General features: G+C 36.3%; 4 protein-coding genes across 9 annotated transcripts; 2 read left to right on the plus strand and 2 right to left on the minus strand.

Annotated features, from left to right (window-relative positions):
* The first annotated feature begins 1699 nt into the window (after positions 1–1699).
* LOC107263795 (reticulon-4-interacting protein 1 homolog, mitochondrial) lies at positions 1700–5045 on the plus strand. 2 transcript variants are annotated; one of them, XM_015731379.2, is made up of 8 exons: positions 1700–2202; positions 2670–2910; positions 2986–3131; positions 3206–3355; positions 3431–3738; positions 3821–4006; positions 4067–4244; positions 4320–5045. In XM_015731379.2, exons 1-8 carry the CDS (start codon positions 2155–2157, stop codon positions 4521–4523), a joined length of 1461 nt encoding a protein of 486 aa, XP_015586865.1. In that variant the 5' UTR covers positions 1700–2154; the 3' UTR covers positions 4524–5045. The 2 variants fall into 2 exon arrangements, with proteins under 2 accessions (XP_015586865.1, XP_015586866.1); XM_015731380.2 differs by having other exon boundaries at positions 1702–2202; positions 3449–3738.
* Positions 5036–13682, minus strand: LOC107263794 (protein EFR3 homolog cmp44E). 5 transcript variants are annotated; one of them, XM_015731373.2, is made up of 16 exons: positions 13459–13682; positions 10711–10787; positions 10255–10370; positions 9773–9935; positions 9336–9488; positions 9146–9252; positions 8939–9082; positions 8783–8861; positions 8576–8711; positions 8207–8478; positions 7967–8139; positions 7532–7892; positions 7261–7460; positions 7095–7194; positions 6613–6771; positions 5036–6514 (listed from the first exon to the last, which is right to left on the minus strand). In XM_015731373.2, exons 1-16 carry the CDS (start codon positions 13538–13540, stop codon positions 6362–6364), a joined length of 2475 nt encoding a protein of 824 aa, XP_015586859.1. In that variant the 5' UTR covers positions 13541–13682; the 3' UTR covers positions 5036–6361. The 5 variants fall into 5 exon arrangements, with proteins under 5 accessions (XP_015586859.1, XP_015586861.1, XP_015586862.1 ...); XM_015731375.2 differs by having other exon boundaries at positions 5036–6499; positions 13459–13540; XM_015731376.1 differs by lacking the exon at positions 13459–13682 and adding an exon at positions 12795–12825.
* A 1330-nt stretch (positions 13683–15012) lies between these two features.
* Positions 15013–17192, plus strand: LOC107263555 (chymotrypsin-1). Its single transcript, XM_015730882.2, has 4 exons — positions 15013–15138; positions 15201–15526; positions 15883–16134; positions 16224–17192. Exons 1-4 carry the CDS (start codon positions 15075–15077, stop codon positions 16371–16373), a joined length of 792 nt encoding a protein of 263 aa, XP_015586368.1. The 5' UTR covers positions 15013–15074; the 3' UTR covers positions 16374–17192.
* A 645-nt stretch (positions 17193–17837) lies between these two features.
* On the minus strand, positions 17838–19931 carry LOC112493782. Its single transcript, XM_025080911.1, has 2 exons — positions 19635–19931; positions 17838–18144 (listed from the first exon to the last, which is right to left on the minus strand). The coding sequence occupies exons 1-2, from the start codon at positions 19779–19781 to the stop codon at positions 17932–17934; spliced, it is 360 nt and encodes a 119-aa protein (XP_024936679.1). The 5' UTR covers positions 19782–19931; the 3' UTR covers positions 17838–17931.
* Between the last annotated feature and the right edge of the window lie 6039 nt (positions 19932–25970).

A 25970-nucleotide genomic window follows, 5' to 3' on the forward strand; every position in this document is an offset into this window, starting at 1 on the left:
TAGTAGATATAATTACTTGGTAAGCAGTATTGATGTTGGAATGAAAATAAAGAAAATGTCTCTCATACAAAAAATTTCAGCGAAAGCTTATTAAGTTACTTCCATAGCTCCCCGTGAGGTGTAACATATTAACGATGATTCATATAAACACCACATAAATCCAGGTCATTAATATAAGCCTTTTGTAATGTCTATTTAATATTCAGTATCATTTAATTGCTTGTGAAATTACGTGAAATCGAAAGCAGTCGTCGCACAGAAAATTCACTAAAGTTTCTACTCGGCGCCGCTTAGGAACGTCGATGTAAATGGCGCTGCAGTGTAACGATCACCAAGGGAATTGCTGGGGATCCGTGTCGTCAGCTTCTGGCAGCCACGATACTTCATATTCCGTTCTCTCTTTGTAGCTTAAAAGTCGTTGTAGGCTGAATGCACTTGATAATAAAGGATGGGGCGTATAGGACTCCCCCTTTGACAATAGGCTGTTCGGTCGAGCGCAGCACTTTTACGAACGTTATGATTTTCTTTTTTGCAGTAACACACTCCACGCATTTCTGAGATCTTCCTTCGGCCTTTTGCCGTTACTTTCGTACTTTCTTAGTAGTTTGTCGCTTAGAGCAATAATATTCTACGAACAAGGGAAACACCGTTGGGAAACGGCCAAGGACTATCTGGAAGGACGTGTTTGGATAGTTACCAACTACCTAATGTTCCTGCAAGTCGTGCGAACGTACCAAACGCATATTTGCTGTTTGCAACCAATATGTTCTTTGTACATTGTATAATCGAACTCCTTGACTTATTTACATACGAATATACTTAGTCTTGCCTTTCATATTTTTGATGTTCTTCAATTTTAAACCCTACTGAGATAACAGTTGAAAATAAAAATAAGATAGCAGTATAGGATGATTCTACAGAAATGTTTATTACTATGAATTTAAGAAATCTTAAGGTTCGAGTAGTTCCTTTTTTAAGTTTACAGATACACTCTATATGTACCTCTTGCATTCGAATGCTGGATGCGAATACACGTTTTGAATATTTTTAATAATAAAAGTGATGGCATCTTTATATGTACGAAATAATTGTCTTGGTATATATCTACATTACTCACTGTTAGTTCATGTGAATCAGATGATAAAGCGTAAGAACAATTAGATATTTATCAGCGGTTGTACCGATGCCGTTATTGACTAGAGGATACTATTCTCGAAATCACTCGACACTGTCGCATGCGACAATCGTGGTCGAATGATCGCAGCGCCCCCACAATGCACAATAACCCATTTAACGTGAGAACCAGGAACTACAAACAAATATCGCATGCCATATGTCGAGTGATTCCGAGACTAGAGTCCTAGGCATCTTATCACTGGCACATTTCCTCATTGGAGGAGTCAGCCATAAGGAAAGGAAGGAAGGAAGGCATCTTATCGGGTTTGGTGTTACGTGAATGTGGCTGCCGCGGACACCCATTGATCAAATTACTGACTAAAATACCAATGCCAAGAATACACCCAAAGATGATATCGCCTAATAAATAAAATAATAATGAACCCCAGAATTGTGAGTACAAAATATCATTTGTTATTTATTGTATTACTTTCAGTCGGTAACTTCATCTACGTATGGTTGCAACATCCAAGTTCACGTGACAACAAACCTGGCAAGATGGCTGGTATACTTATCTTCAGTCATCGATAATACAAAATAAAATGTATACTGAAGATTATCATGGTTGTTCCGCCAGATAGCGGCGCAATTTATAGTTTAACACGTGACTCATTACATCATATACAAAATCAAACAAATATGTGCCAAATAGAGACACGAACTGATCTGGCATTGTTAGGAATGCTGAAATAGCCAGTTTTTTTTAATTACCATTTATTCAGACGAATCATACGCAGTTTGCATTTTTGGTGCGATGAATAATACGTTGAAGTTAAGCCGGCTTGATAGTTCCAAAAGACACACTTTGCATCTATTTCGAGGGGAATGCAATGTGTTAATCGGTTATTTATAACACTGGTGTGCCGTTTTTCCTGTTGGTCAGTTACTGGCGTAAGACTCTCCGGTTAAAATTGTGTCTCTTTTATTAATAATGATGTATTAACATTCATTTGATATCATTGTGAAGAAAAAGAAATCATGGACGAACTTTTATTCCGTCTGTCCAATCAACTTGAGGCACTCCAGGTATTGCTTTAATTACCCCTCTTCATTGAATGATTGTTCTTATCAAATCGTAGGTTTTAGAAAGTTTATATAATAATTACTAGATTGTTGTGCTCTGCTTGATTGATAATATAATCCATGTAACTGTGATTTAAATGATTAGACACGTATGAGGTGGTTTTGTTTACAGCAGTTAGCTGCAGATAAGTCACGTGTACTTTTTAATTGCTCTGTCTTACATGGTACGCTTTAAATACAAACAGAACGAGTATCTATATCACGATTATGTTAAAAATTCCTTTCCTTTGAATAAATTGAAAAGCAGATAGTACTTCAATTTCTGTATGAGCTACCAAATTATTTTATAGATTTAAAATGGAAGAGGTATTTTTATATGATACATTTATTCCGTAAGAAATTATTGATCTGTCCAATAATTTTAATTAATTACGTAATGCTTTTAGAAATATGAAAAATTTTTTTTTCAGGTACAAGCATCAGTAACAGCACAGCAGGGACAACAATGGTGCGCAGTGTGGTTTGCAGAAGTTCAAAGACTGTCACAAGATTTGTATAATGAACAATATGGACATCAGGTCATAGATTTTGTGAAAAACCTTGGATCTTATTTAGAAAGTGGCTGGGAACAGCTTCAATTTCACTACTACTCTTTACAATTTAATCCTAGAGAGTTTTATCAACATCTGGGCAATTTGTGTTTTAGCGACGGTACTGCTCTTATTTATACTTTTCATGGCTTGATTTCTATGAGCAATAACTAAATATAAACTTTCTGTTTTTCAGTTACACGAAGAGAATTAGCTTTTTGCATAACAGGTTTAATTATTGGTAGTGTAGCTGGGTATAATATTGGCCTAAATTGGCAGCGACCGTCCCATCATATGCACCATATGAAAGCCATAATATGCCATCACTACATAGGTATCGAGGTATGCGTAATGTCTCCAACAAATAGAACCCAACACAGATCCCAGCATGCTATATTTCAATTACTTTCAATTAGGGCGTTTCTACAATAGACGATGCCGAGATGCCTACCATACAAAAATCAAACGAATTACTTATTCAAGTTCGAGCAGCATCTGTCAATGTTGTTGATGCTAAAATATGTTGGGGCTATTCGAAAGCATACAGGCGGCTCCTTAATTCTGGAGTAAGTAGTTAGTTCAGCAATAAACATTTGAATCCACTGATTTAAATAATGTAACAATATAAGATTTACTTGAAGTCATTTCTTTATTGTCAGAGATACAAGGAATTGCCGGTTACACTTGGTAGAGACTGTTCTGGCGTTGTAGTAGACATTGGTCAGAGTGTGATAAACTTTGATATTGGTGATGAAGTTTATTTGGCAGTACCACCATGGGCATCAGGTACTATGGCCGAATATCTTGTTATACCTGAATGTCAGGTGGCTAAGCGACCAAGACTTGTTACTTTTGAAGCTTCTGCTAGTTTGCCATATAGTGGATGTCTTGCCTGGGACGCCTTGGTTAATAAATCTAATATACAAGAAGGAAATGCTAGAGGAAAAAGGTCAATAAATTACACCATAGCTATGCATTTAATTTACGTTACTAAATTTCACTTTCCTCTATAACCGGATTAAATGTTTCAGAGTACTGGTTTATGGTGGAAGCACACCAGTAGGATGTATCCTAATTCAACTGGTAAAATTTTGGGGTGGTCATGTGGTAACTGCTTGCAAGCCACATGCAATACCAGTAACGAGAGCCTTAGGTGCTGATGAAGTAATACCGTTCAATGAATCAAATATTGAAAAAGAACTTGAATTGCATGATAAGTATGTAAATTCAGAAAACTCTTGAACAAGAATATGTATACTCATTTTTCTTTTTTATAGGTACCATGCTATTTTTTACACTGGTGGCCAACCTATTGATGAGTTCATACTGAAAAAACATTTACTACCATATGGTTCGTACGTATCTACCATGCCTGAATATCTGACTTCTGATTCCTTGGGATTTTTCTTCGGTAGTATATTTTCTGGATGTGTCAGAATCAAACTTATGGTACAAGTAAGTCAACGTCATTGACATTGATATAACATTCTTTACGGGTAACCAAAAATAATTTAATCTTGCAATTTTCAGTATATGTTTGGCTGCAATATTCATCATTGGAAGGAAGGTTCTAAAATAAATACGGCGTATCTACAATCTTTGAGAGACTTAGTAGATGCAGATCAATTACAAACAGTTGTGGATCGCGCATTTGCACCGCACAATATCGAACAAGCACTGCATCACGTATTAGATCCAAATGCAATTGGTAGTACTATTATAAAATTCCAATGACACCTTGTTACTACATTTAGGATACTTAGATGTTGCTAACTCTAACTCATAGACTGTACAATATTATACCATTGTTCACTGTAAATACTAAAATCACATTTAATCATATATGGCTGTAACCGTCCGTCAATTTATATTACAGAAAGTTTATCATTTTTCGTATAAACAATATACAAGGTAAAATAATGTATGTATATAATTATAAAAAAATAATTACCTTGGTTCAATTGCATCTGCATGATAACTTATCAGTACGAATGCGTCAATAGTTTTGACTGGACTATCGAATTATAAATGATTCGATATCTTAAGTTGACATATTGAGTTGACAATAATCTGATGTATGGATAGGATGACGGTAATAATGGTTAAGGGTGCTTCTACTGCCATATAATCGTCTAAAGAACTTTGCAGATAACGTAACGCCAAGACGATTGAAACAAAGGAGATATGAGATGTTAAGTTTATATCTAAAGCTTTATAATCTGTTTTACTAAAATAAATAGTGGATCGACATTTTAATTTGTTGTATTTCATTTTTGTTTCTATTTACATTATTCTATTCTATTTTTACCGTTGGTACAAAGGTAAAGTAAACATTATACGCCCATTATACTAACTGTAACCTTTGATCTCTTAGGTAAATTATACAAGTTAAATTGTAATATGGGAATGAAGAATATTCGTTGTATAATGCATTTTCTACAATGATTAAATACCATATGTTTAACTACATCGTTTTCTACAATAAAGAACGTTCACTGTGAGACATAGCTGATGAAACATCAATCAAAAAGTAATGACAGTAACGAACAGATGACAAATAAATATATAACATACAAAAACACTAACAATTACTTCATAAAGAGGCGATCTTGCATCAATTTTCATTTCCACTACATATACATGAAACTATATTGTCTCCATGGGAAATACTTAGAATCTATTTACTATATTCTTCTTCTAGTTCCTTTTGGTATTATACTCCCCTAGGGAGCCAAACGCCAGATATATTTACTATATCATCCTATAGCTGGCAGCTGTATTTTGTGTATGGCAGAATATAAAGACTGAACAATATAAGATACTGATTTAGAAAACAGGCGAATTTTCAACTATTTCTAAAGTCAATATCCAAAACGAGCAATACATTCTACTGCGAATTATCTAGAAATCAAAAACGCTTTTTGTACTTAAAAGTACGATGTTATTAGCAAAAGGAAGCATTACGCAATTATGTAATTATGATTAATTAATAACACTATCGAATTATTGTTGCCATTAGATTCGTCAAATTAATATCTCTAAAGCAGTGCGCATTGCTCATATTCTTAAATGCTCAAAAACAAAGAACTTTGTCAATATTACGAAATTCCTTGTTCTTAAAATTCATTCGCGAACTTTAACCGTCGCAATCATGCGGATTAATAAGAATAACTGGACTAAATATTATTGAAACAAGCTGAATCAATCAAGCTTATTCGTCTTAGATCCTAATAAATTTTGTGTCTAATACGGACAAATAACGATATTTTTTATATAATATCTCTCTTATCCTAAACAACCTCATTTTTGGTGTCTTTGATTTTGAAAACCAGCGAAGTTTCGAAATGACGTATAAGAGAGGTGTAATTAACAATTCGCACTGAACCACATGAGCAGTTAGTATATACAAATACGCGTGCGTAAATTTCAATTCCATTGAAATAATCGTATAAAAAATGAAAATAAAGATATAGTAATATTAGGCAATTAACTTATCCCGTATGTAATTTACGAGAGTAAAACTTACGTCTTGAATAAATAAAATGAACAAAAAGTATGACTGGTGTTTGTCCTTAATACACGAAGAGTTCTGGAAAATGAATTTCATAGGCTGGTGTTTGGCTTGGTTTGGCATCGGCCGGTGGCACTCCTGGTTGTATTGGATTTCGTGGCTCTACTGACAGCGTTGTAAATATTTCCGACAATTTGCTCTGTAATAAGTCATGCTGCAAAATATTAATTGGATCCAAATTTGACATTCAAAGATACGCATATAATTCGATGCAGATTCAGCAACTTCAATAATATAAAAATAATGCATCACCTTTGGTTGGGTTTTACTGACTAGATCAGGGAAGGGTGCATTTTTAAAGAACTGTAAAAGCTCCACTCGTTTCTCTTCTTGCACCTCACGCCTCATGTCACTGGTTTCTGTCAAAATCCTTTTCATACTCTCAAACGTTAATTCCTCGCCAGGTAATTTCTGAATACAAAAGAACACCTCGTGTTTGAATTAAATTCTTAATGATTGCATAAACTGCACTTATATATGGCCATTAAATAAAAGGAATAAGAAAACATGGAGTAATAGGATATCAGGAACAGCAAAATATAATGGACTGACGGATACAATGTCGAAATAGGAAAGGTCTTCATTGACATCTGTATAGGAACTTCGCTGTCCAGTGGCATTTATAGAACCAAAAATATCCCAACTTGGGATTTTCTCCATAGCCCATAACTTCAGTATCTGCATAGATGTCGAACGATGATTAAGAAGAAAGTGAATATTGAGTTTGAAAATACCTTTTGTACCCCCGGAGAAGAACCAGCACTGTCCACTTCTGTAGGTACTGTGTTGATATCAGCCATGGAGTTGCGTCCAGCGCTATCAACCCAGGAATGCCTAAGGAAATATTTGCAATAATTGTAATTAAATGAAATCTACATATAAATTAAATTAATGTAGTACCTATGTTGTAAAGAGTTACTGCTATATCCAGATCCCTGTTGAAACTTTCCTGTATCAAGGCCAGCAGCTTTAAGGCACTCAGTTACAACAGTTTGATCTACCATTAAAGATGGTAACAACCGAGATGTCAAATCACTATCGTAACGCGATTTCAGATCAGGAAGTAAATGTAATCCCTCCTTACGTCGAGCTTCGACAACCTTATAAAAAAAGTTCCAATTTGCAAATCAATATATACACATGTTTCCGGGGATATTTATGACTGTCTTACCTTATTAGCGTAATCCATAAGGGATGTTATATTGCAAACATAAGAAATCAAAACTAACAGACACACTACAATAGCGTGTAAATTGAATTTCAAAGAGATACTGATTTGGCTGCTTGTCAATGCCAAATCTTGGAGACTCAAGACTAATCTCAACAACTCCAGAACAGTTTCCTCGGACGCCAATTCTACGGCGAGTAGAGCCAAGGTCGTATAAATGGCTTCAACATTCTCCACTGTGTTGCTTGTAAGCTCAAGAGATTCATAAAGAGCTAGGTAAATATCAGGACCGTGTTTACGTATAAATATTACATCCGGTCTGGAGGACTTTTCAATAACCAGATCAAGTTCTGCGACATTCAAGCTATAAAGAGAAACAAATATATATTTATTCAAGTATTAATCATCGATAACAATGATTGAAATGCATAGACTTACGTCGGTTTCGCAAATTTAGTTATATTGTGATGTCTGTCGATTAATGTGTGCAAAATTTTTTGAACCAGAAGTCGCATCTCAGCGTCCGGTGCCAAAGACATTCTTAGCAGCGGCTCTAGGAAACTTGGTGGGAATGTAGTATTCAAATGAATTGTCTGATATTTTGTACCGACCTGAAATTATACAAAAATATTGAAATATTTGTTTAAACAACTAAAACTGTATGTATTTAATAGTTACTTTTAAAAGAGACTTTAAGAGAATGCTCTGCAACAATACGTCTCCTTTTCCAACAGACACAACGCGATCTGGCTGACTGTAGGGTACTTTACTCATGATAAACATCATAATCTCGATCTTCTGATAATCAGGTAAATGATTTGCAAATTCACCCAAGGCATTAATCAATGCTTCTTGGTACTGTTGCTCATCACTACTGGATGACTGATTTCTGGTAACGCTTACTCGTAGGTGAGATAGTAAGGAGTTGATAATTTCTAACACGGATGGACCTAGATTAAGGTAGAATAATATGTAAACTTTACTATGTATCCAATTTCAGTAAAATTTGGTTACTGAAATAGTTCATCAATCACTTGATTCCCTTACCGACGCTTTCACCAGCTGCAATAGATATGATTTTTGACAAAGTGTCGGCTATGCTCGTTCGAATTTTCGCTGTGGATTTCGAATTTTCGTCAAGATGAGTCATTAAAGCTTCGACCACGGTATAAGAATATTGTGACTGGAAAGAGATATAACGTCAATAGCTAATTATATGAAAAATGTAAATTGGACAATATTTATAAAACCAACCTGAATGGAGAACATGATTATTCTAAACGTGTGTATCGCAAAATAATTGGGAACCCATAGTTGATGATTATCTAAATGCCTATAAATTATGAACATAAATAAGTGATAATGTTTGATTAAAGTTTTAATGGCAAAATTTAGTAAATTTAAATTTACCTTAATACTGGGCGTATAACACAACGAATGTGTCCAAATGAGGCCCGTCCAACGAGTTCGCGCATACAAGTTTCTGCGAACTGTGGTGGATCAGATCTTTCTTCGACAGGACTCTCTGGAGTCGCATCCTCTTTATCAGAATATCTAACAGAATGGTTGAATAATTAATAAAAACAATAAACATAACAACACAAACAATAAACATACCTTAAATTTTGCATATTGTACAACAGCGAAGGAACAATTTTATCCATATGTACAGGCTCCCAAATATTTTCTACCAAATCATCAGAAAGAGTCTTTCTTACGACACCCTGAAAAAAGGTATAATTACATACTCATTCGTGCATTTAATTCGGAAATTAAACTTTTGCATTAAAAACAAAATCTACAGCACCTGCAATCCCTGTATCCCTGCGAGTCGAATCTGCTTGCGGATTCCCATGTCGTCGTGGTTGGAGTGGCACATTGCAGAGAACTTTGATACAAAGAAATCGTAACGTGTGTGATAAGACGGCGTATCCTCTTCGATGTTGGCAAAACTAACAAACTGGAATAAGAAAGCATTTTGTTCAACTGAATTAAAAATTTGGTATAATCTGTTCTCTTGAATGATTCACACGGCGTAGCGAAAATTAGAGAAGCTCACTGCACATCTTTTATTGTAGTAGAGAGCACATACGACAAACACATGCAATGTAATTTATAAATTATGTATTCATGTTTGAAATACATAAGTGATCATACCCACAATTTCAATCACAATCTCCAAATATTTAAGTAAACTATGGAGATAGTAGATAAACGGATTATCAATTTTTAATGTATACTCACAGACTGTGTTGCCAAAATTTGTAACTCTGGTTCAGTAGATTCTAATAATTTTTGAACCATCTTTAAAAAACTCTCAACAAATAAATTAAGAGTTTGGGCATGGCACGCCAGTAATAGCTGATCCATTGCCTCCATTGCGATGATGACAAATCCATTTCGCCTTCTATTACATCATATACAAAACAAGAAATATGTAAGTAAATTTTGTAAATAAAGATGATAAAAGAATTAATGTAAATCTGTGTAGCAGAAGTGGTCTCATATAAAAAATTATACATGATTTATTATTTTTCAGCAATTTAATGTTTATGATACTATTCAGTATATGATATTTAACAGTAGCAAAAATAATTTAGGTAATGTATATTTTGATAATGTTTCCTAAACGGATTTTCAGATTTCTATATTAAAGTATTTCAAGCAGAATATTCCATGTTTGTTATATATATGAAAATATTGGACTATGGTTTGTTTCTACATACCTATAAATATCTCTGGAAGCTCGCTGAAACAAATATTCCCCTATTCTATCCAACTTTTCTGGACTACTGAGAGAATAAAATGTCAGCTTTTCCATATTGTTTTTGACCAAGCCATCCTGTACAAAAATATCATACATTCATATTATTCATACAATCCTTATATTTTCAAGAATATATGCCTCGAGCATTCTAGTAACGTATAAATATATCAATTCAGTATAATTTTGCATATCATAGTAGAACTTGTAATATTGTCTCAACATGACTATCACTTATTTAATTACAATGCAGTTGCAAACTATAGATCCCTATCAACCTAAGTTACATAAAATTATTGAACAATAAACTATATTTTAAAATTGTCCTCGAAAAATAAAACATTACAGAAATAGTACTATAAAAACCACGTATGTAATTAAGAAAATAAGGAATTTAACATATATTTTAAATCCATACCTGAGGATTGACTGGAAATATATTGTCCACAAGTCTTTTATACCTTGGTCGCAATGCAGAACAGCACCAGCAGCAGCCTAGAATATTAAAGTGAGCAGTAAATGTAAAGTATCGTTAGGATTTCTGTCAATTACTATTATCCTCCCTAGATTATTAATGTCGTATACCGAAATATACGTGTCATGTGAATAAACTAAAGCCTTTATAACTGAATAACTATTCCGAAACAGTATCCATTACCGAACATCTTGTCACGTCCACCCGCACTCTACTTCGACGACACACTAATACGTCTTACTATTCACTAGAAGTATCTTATCGACGGAGTAGTATGATTCATTATCTAATGAGCAGGCCTGTTCGTTCTAGCATTTTTAAGTGCTCCAAAACACTATACATATGTTCGAAAATGAGCCGGAAACGCTAAGATCATCGTTGTGTTTCGATTAAATTCGTAAAAATTAAATGCAAAAGTAATCAGATCAGAAACTTTGCACGCGTTTCAATTTCACATCAAAATTTTCAGATTTTATTAGTCTTTTAATTTTGGGTTAATTATTGCTATATTGATATCAAAAGGATTGTTCATTTTGGAGAATGTATCCTGTTCTTCTCTTTGGGAAAAAATCTCTATCAAAATCCTATTATTTACTATTTTCGTTGACATATTACTTGCATGATAATAAAAAATCCGGAGTTTCCTAAAAAACGATAAAACCGAGTAAACATGAAGGTATTAAAGACTTTCTTAAAGAGATGCCATATGTATTCAAATATAAGACCTTAAGCAGGAATGCAATAGTAGAGTACAAAGAAAATATAGAATATTGCTATAACATAATAATTATTGTCATCGTATTTCATTCACTTCATTCTTACTTCACCATCAGTTGATCTACGTTCGGCTAATTGTCAACAGATGGAGCCATAAGCTACTCTTAGAACTTTGAATATTATCCTTTACATTCTCTAATAAACGAAAAGTACTAAATTAATTTTTTTATATTCAACGATAGAATTTCAATTATCCAAACTCATGTACAAGATAATATCCAAAAGCATTATACAAATAATATTTCATTGTTCAAAAATTACAAATCCAAGCATTAATGATAATTCGTTTAAAAAACATATTGTCATTGCAGACACATAATATTTAGTGCATATAAGATTATTCAAGATTATTTCATCAACCAAAATTGAACCATTTATATATTTTCTATGGTAGAACGACTACAATTCAACAGTATTGAATAACACTGTATGTTAGTACTTAATCCCGCTAAGGGTTATAAATCCATGAAAAGGAGAATATAGAATAACTCTGTATAGCGTAAGTTAAAATTCAATCATTTCATGAACGCCTACAAAATATGGGAGTTTCCATAAATAATAGTCTACACGCAACCTATAAATAAAGCGCATTATACACAGTATGTATCCGGACGAGGCTTAAAAAAGAAGGGTAGCCACCCATAATAAGTCTTCACAGATCAATACCTGATATAGGTGTATGTCGCCATGGAGCGACAACACACAGGAAATTGAAAATCTTAAAGCGATCACAGGAAGCGTAAAATCATTTCAAAGAGTAACGTCCAATACTAATAATAGAATCACAGAATAATCGTAGGAATTTCGTCACTCTTCTGCACGAGCACCTATATATCACGCATTATAGAGAAAGGTGTACGCTTTCGCGCCATTTGTAATTCGAATACCGCAAGAATATGTTAAGATACTGTGAATGATGCACGTGGAGGTTGTCGACGAAGGTTTCGCATAGCTTATTAAAATTTCGAGGTCTCCAGACAGGAAGATCGTTGTTTTCAACTTCTTTTCTTAGTAGCAAACGGGTTTCGCGCTCCATTACGCATAGATAACTCACAAGAGGTATAACCATTAGTACTTATATACATGCATATATACTACTGAATCTTTTATGATTTTTAGGTTAATTCGCATATAAGGTATCAAGTTTTGTAAACCCCGTGATCTGCATGTGGGACAAACGGTACCGACGGTAAAGACGCATGACGAATCTACGACAAAGTTTGTAAAAAAATTACTATATTTTCCCCTACCTTTCACAGTCGCCATAAATAATTCGCGCTACGTTGAAAACGGTACTTGAGATCCTCAATTCGACGCCTGTCATCTACATAGATGTGGGGAAACCATTCTGGTAATACGTATGCACATATATTTACGCTTTTACGTCCATGCATTACAATATCAATTTGTGCGTGCCACTTATGCATCTGTTGATGGTAGATAAGAGAAACGCATGGTTGCCTGTAATCGATGACATTTTGAAAAGGAAAAAAAAGAACGTCAGGTGAGGGAAAATATTTTCTTTTAATTTTATACAAATAATAGATTAATCTAATATTTATCATTGATCAAAGTATGATTATCTCGAGTGAGGACAAGACATACACATATTTCCAACATCATAACATATTCAAGGCTGACTCGGTTTTTTTAACCACGAATTTCCCGGTTTGAACTAACCTTAAACCACGTGATCGAAATACAGTTTGATTCATGTATAGCCTACATATGTTACGAGATAAGTGATCCTACAATGATGCCGGTATAGCTCATTGTAATCAAACAATCTGGAACTACCCTCATGGATTATAAATAAAGTCAGTGCTAAATATTTTCAGGATTATTAAATAGTAACCTCGCATGTGGTTATAAGGGATGAAATCGAATTTTTTAAATATTTCTATTATTACTCACAGCCTGGATCAGTGCACTTTCGTACGACAGATTCAAAGACATCCGGTGCTTCAGATTCGAAGCAGCATCTGACCAACGCCATTCCCAAAGGATAATTTCGAGAACAACTTCCTCCCACAGCAGTTTCAGTACGGTGCTTTTCGTTTTAGGCAAAAGAGGGAGTACACGCTCGACGCCCCGGGATGGTTTTATCGCGTCAATGCTCCGAGTCTCTCGGCGTCGCAGCGCCAGTGCTCTACTAACCTGCATAGCACGAGGCAGCCCCGGCCACCTTCGTTATTATGTGCTGTGACGTCACAGGACGTTGGAGCGCGTGTGCCAAGTATCCAGAAATTCTGATCAGCCTTCACGGTCACAATATTTCTCTTTAGCACCACCCTTATGTCTATATATGTTTTAGCATAAGAGATCTGCGTGCTAACCGACTCCTTGTGTTCTCGTTACGTTTAAAAGTTGACAGCCGTTGTCACGTATACGTGATTTTGCTGTGCCAGCGGATATCGGCCGGTGTCACGTAATTGTGACTTTGCTAAGGCGGCTTATTATGTCACAGTTCATCGCAAGCTATCTCGATGTATTATTAATATATATTTCTATATAACAATATCCTTAGCAGCCTCCTTTGCCTTACTTCTATCAGTCTAAAAATTATTTTAATTCTTTATATCTAGTAACTCAATACTGATATCTCGAGTTTTCGGTCTAAACCGAAAATTTCAAAATATCCCGAAAAATGTCTAGTAATAACTAAATAATGAATGCTGATTTTTATCAGGCATTTAGATACGTGCACGGGCATAACCTAACACTTGGAACTTATTTTTTTCTTCTGATCATTGAGAGATACTGTTGCGCGTCTGATAACTGTTTTATTTTCAATCGCCAAAAACTAAGATAAGCTATCAGGAAAATCTCTTTCTGGTATAGTATCGATTGATGATAAAAAGACGTTTTATATTGATGGATAATTTAAATAGGGAATTATAGTTTTGTAATTCAATTTCTTTTACATGAATTTGTACTTTTGGTAATAAAAAGGCTTAAGGGAAAAAAGTTGAACACGTGTCAAGTTGTCATAGTGACTTGGCGGAGACGAAGGTTCAGTTACATCGGCGGTGATCGCTTGTAATACGGGCCTTATAATGGGCCCACGGACGAGTGGGCCCAACGCACTGACCCATACGCTCAGCCGCTCCAAACACGGCGAGGACACTGAGCACGTGACGTCACCATTCGGCCCACACGATTTGCGGTTTTCAATAATTATAATCGTCTTTGTTACTATTATTTCCCTCGACACGATTGCACTTATGCATTTTGTATTCAATGAGTATCGTAAAAAACATTTGGAATGCCAATGGGAAATCATTTTGATAATTATACAAATTATTTACCTTAATTATCAATTTTACATTACAATAATTCTAAGAACGATTTCAATCTAGGAAATTACGTAGAGTGTATGTAGTTCGATCTATTAATTAACACCATTAGATAACTTAATCAGTTGGGCTTGATTGGGTTTTGCAGATAAACATTCCAACTTCTATAAAAGGAAGTTTATATGTCGTGAATTTTCGCTCGCAACGCGTACACTAAAGTATCGACAGGTGACAATGACTCCTGTCAAAATGAGCTTCTCTCTTTTGTCTATTTTGGTCGTTGGTATTCTTGCCAAAGGTGAGTAAAGCATCGTGAATAACAATTAATTAATTAACCGAAAAATTATTAACAATCAATAGGAATCAGTGGTGGTGTTCTGAACACGCGAATAATCGGTGGTGAAAATGCCAAAATTGCTGAGTTTCCTCATCAAGTATCATTGAGATACCAAAATCGTCATTATTGTGGCGGCACGATCATCAGTACGAAACATATTTTGACAGCTGCTCACTGTATCATCGAGTTCGTACAGCAGGATTATCCTTTGAAGGATCTGACCGTTATTACCGGAACTAACAGTCTGGCAACAGGTGGCGACACCTACGGGATACAAAATCTAACTTATCATAGCAGCTACGATGACAGTGCCAGTTCAACCTGGCGCCATGATATCGCCATCATTAGGGTAAGAACCACGGTCTTACATACAGGTCTTGCAACTCGTCCAATTTCCAGCGTTGGGGGTAGACGTGGTTTTGAAGCACGGCACATTTTAAATTTTAGTCACAAGCGTCGCTGTGATCGAGCGACCCCTTATCTATCTCACTTTACAATCGGCTGTGGGAGAGAGAAATAGGAACGGATCGCTTGATCGCAACGTCTCTTGTGGTCATGAAGCGAAATGAAAAATGCTTCTAAAAGAAGACTACCCTCTCCAAGGGAGTTGCAAGACCTGTATGTACGACCGTGGTAAGAACAATTAATAATATATTTATAGTTATACTTATCTGATAAATATTCGTTATTATTCTTTTGCATCAGCTCAGTACGGAACTGACTGTCAGTTCAAGCCAATCAATCATTTCGTTACCGACAGAGGATGCACCTACTGACGTAGATGCTACTGTCAGTGGATGGGGTCGCGTATTGTACCCTAGCTACTCTTCGCCAACATCCTTACAAAAAGCTAGCGTTACGCTTCTCAACAACACATATTGCCAATCGTTTGTTAACTTAGCGATATATGATTCCCATCTCTGTGGACTTCAAGAATACGGCATTGGCGTTTGTAGTGTAAATATTTCTTTTATTAATATCGATAAATGAGAGTAACTTTTGATATCTCAAGTGATATATTGATAAATGTATGCATTTCCTTTTAGGGTGACAGCGGTGGTCCTTTAATTTACAATAATACGATTGTTGGTATTGTATCTTGGGGATATGGCTGTGCTATTGGTATGCCTGACGGTTACACAAGAGTATATTCATATCTGGATTACATTAAAACAACGATGCTTGAATTAGCATAGAATAGAATAGGTTAAAGCATTGGTAAAACCTAAGAGCTAAAATATATGATAACTGTCAGAGTGTTATTGATAATTCAAAACGACTTTGATAATGGTATCATTTTCCGAAAACTCAAAAGTGTTTCAAAAGATAAATGGGTATATTTCACACTATACCATATATCATATGTATACCACGTATTGTCTATAGTACTAAGTTACTTGATTTTATATTGATAAATTCTGTGAATAATACAAAATTTTATGGCACGTAGATACAATGTGTGATCTCGTTGACTGATGTTATTATCTGAAGTATCAAGATAGAACATGATAATATATTGCTGATATATCATTATAAATGAATAATCTAATCAATTATCTGTCAGGAATAAACGGTGATAATTGCCTTGCGATGAAAGTTACTGAGATTCCTTAGTCATGCTCAATAAAATCGAATGTATAATGTTCCAGGAGTTGAATACTCTAATGTGTTAGGGCGAACGCGTGAGGTACTTATCTATATATATTAAGGTTTATTATAATGGTGGCTACGTAAATACTTGTTTCATGGGGTTACTGTTTCTTTTATAATTACCTTAATGGTGGCTGAAGTAATATCGTTAAGAAAACTAGGCTGCACAAGTCGTGTCTGTTCCCTGTCGATTATTTCATACGAGCTAACTACGTCAGATATCGATTAGAAAATTGTAGAGATTCAATTAAATTATGGTAAATCACTGGATGGAAGGTAAATGTATATTGTCTTTGGTTTGGACGTAATTACACGGATTATTATGAGATTCTGTTCGCAGTCAATAAATGTTAATATATGTTTCACCATTACAGTTCCATTAATCAGTTCAAATTTCACAGATAATATTCGCAGTTCACTTACGTCTCTCACGACGATACAAATAGCCGACGAAATCTTCCCAGCGCATTCTTGTAGTGTAATAAAGTAACGTTTTGATTACCTGTTACTATGTCCCGGTAACCACGGAGTTTATCGTACGTTTAGAAGTCGTACCACCTTAGTTACATGAGAACGAATTACGACTAAAGGAGCTTCGGAATCGCAAGTGAATGAAATAACAGAAAAAAGTTTGCGAATATGAATTGCATAATAAAATCGTACATAGAGCCGCATATAAATTACGATACAATTTTGGCATATGACATCGATCAAGTAAATGTCAAAATAATAATTTACTTTCTTTTAAAAAAGAAAGTTGCACGTTCATTTTTCTTGACGCATCAAGTGACTTTCACATTTAGTCTATTTGAAATTTCAATAAGGTTGGTTATACAAATTTATGTCAATTCAATAACCGATACTGTACACACGATTGTCGATCAATCAAATTTAGGTTCACGACCATACCGGAGTGATTGGAATGTGTCAATGATTTTCAGGTCAAAGGTTATAATCTTCAAATCCAAACAGAAACGGTTATCAGATTTCGATAAGTTCTTGTTCCATGCAGTGATACAGCATCATGCTGAGATCAATCTATAATCTATATACTATCGATTGAATCTTGTCATGCGATACAACAGACATACCTTGTCCATTGTGCTATACAGATAAGTTTCTCTTGGTTACTATATACTCAGAGACTTTATTCCTAGTTCCAACTTCCAAGTACTTTAAGGAACCGTATAAGATCCTTTCGCAACTCGAGATAAGGAACAGAGTGTGGCATGAATATTCGGTACTGTAAATCTCAAAGTCCATATCCTGCGCATAGGGTACCCATGCAAATTGCTGGTAAATTTCTTCCTCGACCAGCTGTAACAGGAATTGCAAAAGGTGTAGGTGAATTTACGCGGCCAGAATATAACTAAGCGGTTTACGTTACGTAACATTGCATTTTTGTCATGGCGACGCTTTAGCTTTTTCATATTGTTAGCCAAATGGGACCAGAACGATATAATGAATTCGTATGCTTCACGGGCTTACCGTTATGCGGAATCCGCGAGAGCTGTCTTATGTAACTATGCCAAGCATGCAACACTATATATATATCGTTTAGTATACTATACGTATATATATAGACAATATATAACCACGTACGCAATACGTAATCCATTCTTTGAGGATGATCAGATATTTAAGTTTTGGTATATAAAAGAAAAAAAATGGTCTCAGTGAACCTGGATGTCAGTGTGTAAATGTATGATACTCGTCGGGATGAGATCTCGTATCTCTAGAGATCAAGGATCTTGTTATGGAAGATTGAAGATCTTGCGTGATCAGGATTGCAGATTGAACGGGGAGAGTAGCGTTTCGCAAACTTTGTCTTCTCACGCATCATAATGTGTATTGTAACGTAACATTAACGGAAGGCAATGTAATGCCGGCTAGACGTGTGTATAGTCGTATTCGCGTCGCGCTTGATGATTTCAATGGTTGATCGCATAAAATGGTGAGAAAGAATAAGATTTGCAGAAACGAGCATAACTACGGTATCGTTTAGGGAACATGCGATGGTTGGAACAAAGATATTCTGTAATATTTTCCATGTCTTACAGTTGGTTGTTATACGATAAACCGTGATATTACATACATATGTATGTAATAGGTGGATGAGAAACAGAGAAGTCGTCGAGTCCATAAAGTGAAGTTTCGAACGATGTTTATCAGTAGAATCACGCAATCATCATACTCTCATATATGTATCTTTATTGCTATAGTAAATCCTGACAATTTCTTATAGTGTTGCACCCATCGTCAGGATAAAGGACCCAACTGGTCTCTTCTTGATTCCAACCCGTGACGTAACTTAGTACTGGGGGAGTTGTTATAAATTATTAATTAGCTAGTGGCACCATGGGTGGAGAGAGTAAGAGAATGAGCGAGAAGAGAAAAGGAGATTAAGAGAGGTTAATCGTGGGCGCGGTTTTATGATAGGCTCGTAACGTAACTGATTATGGTCGATCTACGTTTCGCTGGCCAAATTAGCAGATGAAATCGACAAGGTGATACGAATGGTTGATTTATATAACGGATCCGGTTTGCCGAAGTCCAGTATCTCGTCGACAATGACTTTTATGTTATTGGGCCAACTACGTTAATTAGATCTTTAATGTACTGGTACTGTATCGTCGATTTATGAATCTTATTACGAAAATATTATTGACAGACTCTGTTTTTAATGTCGGATAAAAGAATTATTTAACGTTTGAACCTTTTAGCGAAGGATCAACGAAGCAATGTGGTTAAGTATAATTATATATTTTGTTGTCAAACTTTCACTTGTACTTTCATAATAAATTTACCTGGTAGAATTGAGCCCGAAAATCCTGTGCAGTTACGTCAACATGTATCCAAGCAGTGATGCAAGGACGAGCAGCTCCGACGATTCGGAAGAGTGAGAGTCGAGGAAGCTGATTAATTGAAAGAAACTCGTTTCCAAATCGAAGCATCGCCTTTTTGGTTCAACATATGGCAGTCACTGAGTAATACTTTCAAGTCTCTCTGAAGCTGCTTTCTTATTAGCTGCTAAAGAAAAGTCTTATACGGTCGCACCAACAGTTTTATACGAGTTCACCGATGTTCATTTCCAAAAGTGAATGTTAAATTCACCATCAACGTCCGTTCAATGACTAAGACCTGTACTTTAATTAAGGCCACTCTGAAACGACCTACTACGACGTTTGCTCGGTCGGTAATTAATGAAAATGACGTCGGTACAAGTACCCAGTCCGACACGTTTACACGTATACACACCATACCTGCCTTGGCTTATAGCATATAAGAATTTACGTATTGGTCGGTCGCGTATATTTCGTAATGATCCTCCCTTATGTAACGTCACATAAACTCTGTATATTACTTGTATATTGTGCATATACGTATACGCAGGCACGTACGGCTACATAAGAATAATATGTACCCGTACTTGAGATTTATAACCGAAATTGAAGATAAACGCGACCCAAAGAGGAGTTAATTTGAATAATAATACAAGGCAAAGCAAACAGCGCCTCCTGACAGTACAAACTATATTTCTCTATGGGGTGTCCGGTTGAGTAAGTGGCCTTGCCCACCGGGAGATGGCACCTTCCACCAAATAATAAATGCCCAAAACTATCATGGAGGCTCAGCTTCGCGCTAATGTGTCAACCGAATGAAGACTAATATCTTAAAGTAAATTGTAATACAAGAATACCGTTTTACTGGCAGGTAGCATCAAGTACTGAATATATAAGGTATGATACTATCAATAAGCAATTCATATATGACAGAAATTTAATATGGAGTCAATATTTTATCAGTCGGTATAACAAAAACAGAAACCATAAATTGGATATAGGCAGTGAAACGTTTTAGAATTTAGAGTGGCAGATAACTGTGTTTTTTTACTATGTAATATAATTCCCATGGTATTCATTCCGAGTCAAAAGGATCGGCGGCTTTTATGGGATTGATGTAATTAGGATTTCATGGTGGTAAGTAACAAAAGATTTTAACGAAGTTCGTATGTTTTGATCAGTCTCGTTAACCTTGTTCCTAGTCAACTTCACAGACGTATCAAACTTGTATAGAACCGTTAACCTCCGTGATGTTTAGCTGGATAATTAAAATGTTGATTAGTAAAACAATCAAGAAAGTATATAGTAATGGGAGACCATAATAAACACTGTGCTATGCCCTAGTTATTATTTATTGAGCTTCGCGCCTATAAAAGCACGTACGTGTACAACATGTGAGTCCACATTACAAGAGGCTGTATAACCACACAGTATAAGGCAATTAAATCCATGGAATGTGCACACGCCATATGGCCTATCAATGGCGTTGTGCTTGTCGGATCGCACAGGCGTTATTATTCCCATGTAAAAGTACCCGGTAGCCGTAGCTACTAAATCTAGTCTTCTAGGCTTTTGATGTTGGAAAATTTTTGGATTAACTTCAATAAACCTTGATTGGTTGAGATTTTTTGGTTTCATAGTATATTACACATTTTCTCTACCAAGTGTCACTTATAATCTATAGGGTGGCTAAATTTGAATGCTTGAAACGTAACCGTTCTGAGTGTCGGTGTTCGGAAACTTCTGGAGATCAGAAACACGATTGATCGGTCCTGATTCTTGCTTAACTCGACAAGAACTTTACGGCTCCTTAAGATATAGATCTAGCGTTAGTTCTGGAGTCTCGCAATCGCCGCCCAAGAAGACAATGGCTTTTTCGAATAAAAGCAGAGTAAATACATCCAAACATTCTCGTTGAAGAATGGTGGAGGCCGTAACGGTTTCCGAGTAATGGATACCAATGAAATCGTTCAAGCTGGTTCAATCGTAATTAGAGTTTGCAGTAATATTTACTGTCGCTGTTGAGTATAATACGTTTTTTTAGTACCTCTTATACTCACCAAGGGAGTAAATTGGTTTTGTCTTGGATGAATAATAAATATCTGTCATTCTCATACGTTATACAAAAAAAAATTATTACCACTGAATAATGACAGTAAGTATACCTCAGTTATGCCTATATATCCACGAAATTTCAATATTCTCGCACAGGTTATATCACGTACACCTTGCAATGGCTGCACTTGGCATTTTACAATAATTAGAGTCTATTTTATGGTAATTAACGAACTCTCCTGGCATGGCTTTATAACGACCCCGTGGACTTACAGTGAAATATATTTTCCAGCTTAACGAGAGCGTGCGTGCATTGTCTTCGTTCTTTTTATATACGTTAGCGGACCTCGGGATATTTTATGGATATCCATATCCAGGGAATTTTGCAACCTCTTATAAAAATAGCTTTAACGAACTTTTCGCTCTATAGTAGTCAATATATCAATACCGTTACATATTAAAGTGCATTATAATAATTTACAAAGGCATAAAACTTCTGGGATATTCACCTTATTGATAGTCTGACAATTGGTATTGATCGCATGTAGGATATATGATCTTCCTTATAAAGTAAGGCTCATGGGTACCAACTGTCCTCGATACGAATACTTGGAGCGAAATGAGACGCAATCGACGGAAATAAGTACAGTTCTCCCGCACGTACCGAGTTCATGGAAAGACCTCGTGCTTTCCCATAGATGGAATTGTGTCAGTATATCTAAGAAGGTACTATAGTCTGTTAAGATAATATACTTATACATATGTAATAGATCGTCGGGGCCGTAGACTGAGCGACCGAAGTATGTGTCGGAACTGCTTAATTCATATATGGTCTTAAAAAATCTTTAGTAATTTTCTAGAGAAACGTCATCATAGGAATATCCTTAAGCGTATAGATTCTTCGAAGACAATTCGCCATCTTTGTTTACCATATTCATAGATAATTATCGTCTATAGCAATGAGTGTTCCCTGTAGCAGTTACACCATCGCTAATTGTTTTTTCCGCTCTGAGACGTGTCCATGGGGAATCCGGGTAGTCCTCGGAATTCCCTAGACAGGATAATAGGGAATTATAGCCTTTTACAATGGATCAGATAAATTAGAAAAAGTGAAGTTCGTGTAAATACATTGAACGAGAATGTTGTATCCTTTTGATTTCCCGTTTACTTGGATAGTCATTTAATGAAATCTTGAAGGTGCATTTGTGTAGGAATGAGTTTGATCTTATCCTCATTTTGTACACTGAGATTCCTTATTCAATTCAGAATAGTGTGAATGGACGTTTACGTAATGAAGCTTCACTTGGCACATGGCAGGTGGGTTCATCATGGAAGGATAGAAATAGCACATTTGACCATTGTGATCTATTATTGTGACGTCTCGACGGGAGTATTCACTATGCAACAGTGTAATTGTTATTTAATTGCGGCTTAACCTTTGCCTAATGAGAGCGTGCCATTATCCATCATGAAAACCGTCACAGCCAAGTCAAATCGAATGGCTGAAATGATTTTCTAGCAGTGGGAGCTGAAAGAAGCTGTCCATCCTACTGTCCTTTGCCTTATGAATGGATCCCTCAGTACTTGCGCACTTCTCAGCTCTACCATCGTACATACGTCATCATTTACGTTCACATTAATTTTCGCTAAGAATCTTGGTGTGCGTCTTGAGTGAACGTGGACTTGTGATAAGATTAAACAGCCTTTTTTAAATAAATCAACTAATACATTATACATGAGATACGCGAAACTGTCATTCTTGTACTTTCTCAAAATATCAAGTAGATACTTCATAAATTTTCAGTAGTTTATATCCGTAGGTGAGACCGACTACGCGAGTTCTAAGGTCATCGACTTTAGGTCGAGGAGGGCTGTTTCAAGCAGCATGTTTCTCCTTCGTCCTTCTGTCGTTCACGGCTGAACGGATTTATCCTCTTTTATTTTCATTCAGCTGCCGATATTCGCTGCCAATGAATTCTCATTGGCGAGTCGATGCATATGGAAGTTAAAAAAAAAATCGCCAAAGACGTCTCGGTAGTCATCACTCGTACAGGTACTCGATATGAGTTATATGGAGAAGATCCAGGAACTTCTAAAGGCCCCTATAGAATAGCAGGTAGAATAATGAAAAGGATAAGGCCGGAGTATACAAGCCGATGTATCGTATTCTATTTCTTCCTCTGACTGTGTCGAAGTTCATTCACGAAGTGCCGGGGTCAATAAGTTGACGAACGGTAAGGCAATAAAGTTGATCGGGATCGAAAAGCATCTCGCCTCCTCTGGCTATCTGGTTTTATTTACACCGCTACGTTTCCCATGTAATCCCTCGTACAAAGAGCCGCTCGTGCTGCTCGCCTCCTACAACAAGGTAAAATCCTCCAGTTCAAGTAGACGTGCACCACGGTGTGTTCTATAGTGTGTATATATATATATATACAAGCACATATATATCCAACGATAATTCGATTCTTCAAGAGGAGCCCCAGTTGCGCCTCCGCTGATCCTCGGGTCACGTTAGAATCACCAGATGCACCATAGTCGAGGTTATAACAAACGATATCGAGGTGCGTAATGGTCCAGGCTTTATCAGGCACGGCGATTAGTGCCTGTAATAGTATAAACTTCCCAGCAGGCGCACCGTGGAAAGTGCTTCGTAAAGTCAGAATCGAACGGTACCCGAAGAGGGCTGGAGAGGGGGGAGCACGGTTAACGAAGTGAAAAGTAAGCAAGCACGGTCTTGCATATGATACCGGAAGTTAAACGACCTCAAGTGACCTTGGCCCTCGAAAGGGTCCAATGGTCCTAAGATGGCTGGTAGAATGATCTTGAACGTATCCAAAAGCATCGGAGGAGTCATCTAACGAATCGATTAGTCTTGTTCGTTAGAGAAGGCGTGATTGCCGAACGTTGAACATGGACCGAGGCGGCCCTCGTAGTGTAAAATCATTCTGAACTTCTACGTCATCGTAGCCAAGTAAGCGAGCCTCCAGTACGATCCTTACGGACGCTGTACTTCCCAAATTAATTGGTGGGTCGTGCGGCGAAGCTTTTTGCTCCAGTGTCGAGTGATTGAATTAAGAGATCACTGATGCCGCCACTTAGCGCTTCGCTGAACAGACGTCTCTCATTGTCAGTCACTCTTCCTTGGTCGGACATCACTTAGACTCCTTCTGGCGAAACCATTATCGCAGAATGGGGAGGTATCGAATTGCCAGGGACCCAATCGTGAGTTTTAATCTTATTGGGATTGGGCATTCTGCAGGTCGAAAGGGCACTTTGATCCTTTCACGAAATGGGCTTTATTTTTTTTAATTTTTAAAATGACATTCTGAATCGATTTATGAAACTATAGTTGTTTTTGAGATTTTTCTGGTTCATGTGAAACATTACTCTTAGTTTGCTACTGATTGGAATGGGGCTTCGGGGTATGCGGAATATGTAACAATTAAATGTGATACCTCATTCATTGTAATTGCGATCTACGCACCGAGCTGTGATGAATTATTTTATTGCGCTTTAAAGTAATTGGAAAATACTATAAAGTGCTGTAAAATTGTTAAAAACTTTTTTAATGCATGTATGTAATGTAAATTTAATTTGTTTAAACGTATGTATGTGTAACACAGAAGGAAATTAAAAGGGAAATGGCAAGTGCATCGCTATCAATGTGCATTGAGTAGCGTACCATCATTCCATCATTATCGTCACCGGGGGCGCTACCAGTACTGTAGCAAGAACTATATGCGCCGATCGTACATTGATGATGAGTAATGATAATTTCACGTAATTATATACGCGAACGCTTGGTAATCGCGATGTAAGTGATTTAGGACATACGAGTGCTTGGTATTAGCCGCCATGTTCTACGTGTTATGCATTTGGCCGTTCTTTCGAAGTTTACCTACCTATCTATACACTGTATGTCGCAACATGCGTAACAGACAAAGAGCGAAAGATGTAAGCGAATATTCAGGAAGAAACACTTTTACATTGTAATACTGGCTTTACTGTGTGACAGCATCCGAGTAGGTTGTAATTAATATCCTTGCGAAAGAGCCATTTTCTTTAGCTTTTATGCGTTCTTAGCTCAGATTCGAACTCGTGTTGTACACTAAGAAGGAAACTGTGGTTGGACGTTTGTAAACGGAAATAGGTACTGGAAGCAGCAGTTTATGAAAGAGCACAGTAACTGAGTGGGAATACGTTTTAATGGGTATATGGATTACAAGAATGCTTGTGATACTC

Source organism: Cephus cinctus, unplaced genomic scaffold, assembly GCF_000341935.2.
Source record: "Cephus cinctus unplaced genomic scaffold, Ccin1 Ccin1_scaffold0160, whole genome shotgun sequence".
Taxonomy (NCBI): Eukaryota; Metazoa; Arthropoda; class Insecta; order Hymenoptera; family Cephidae; genus Cephus; species Cephus cinctus.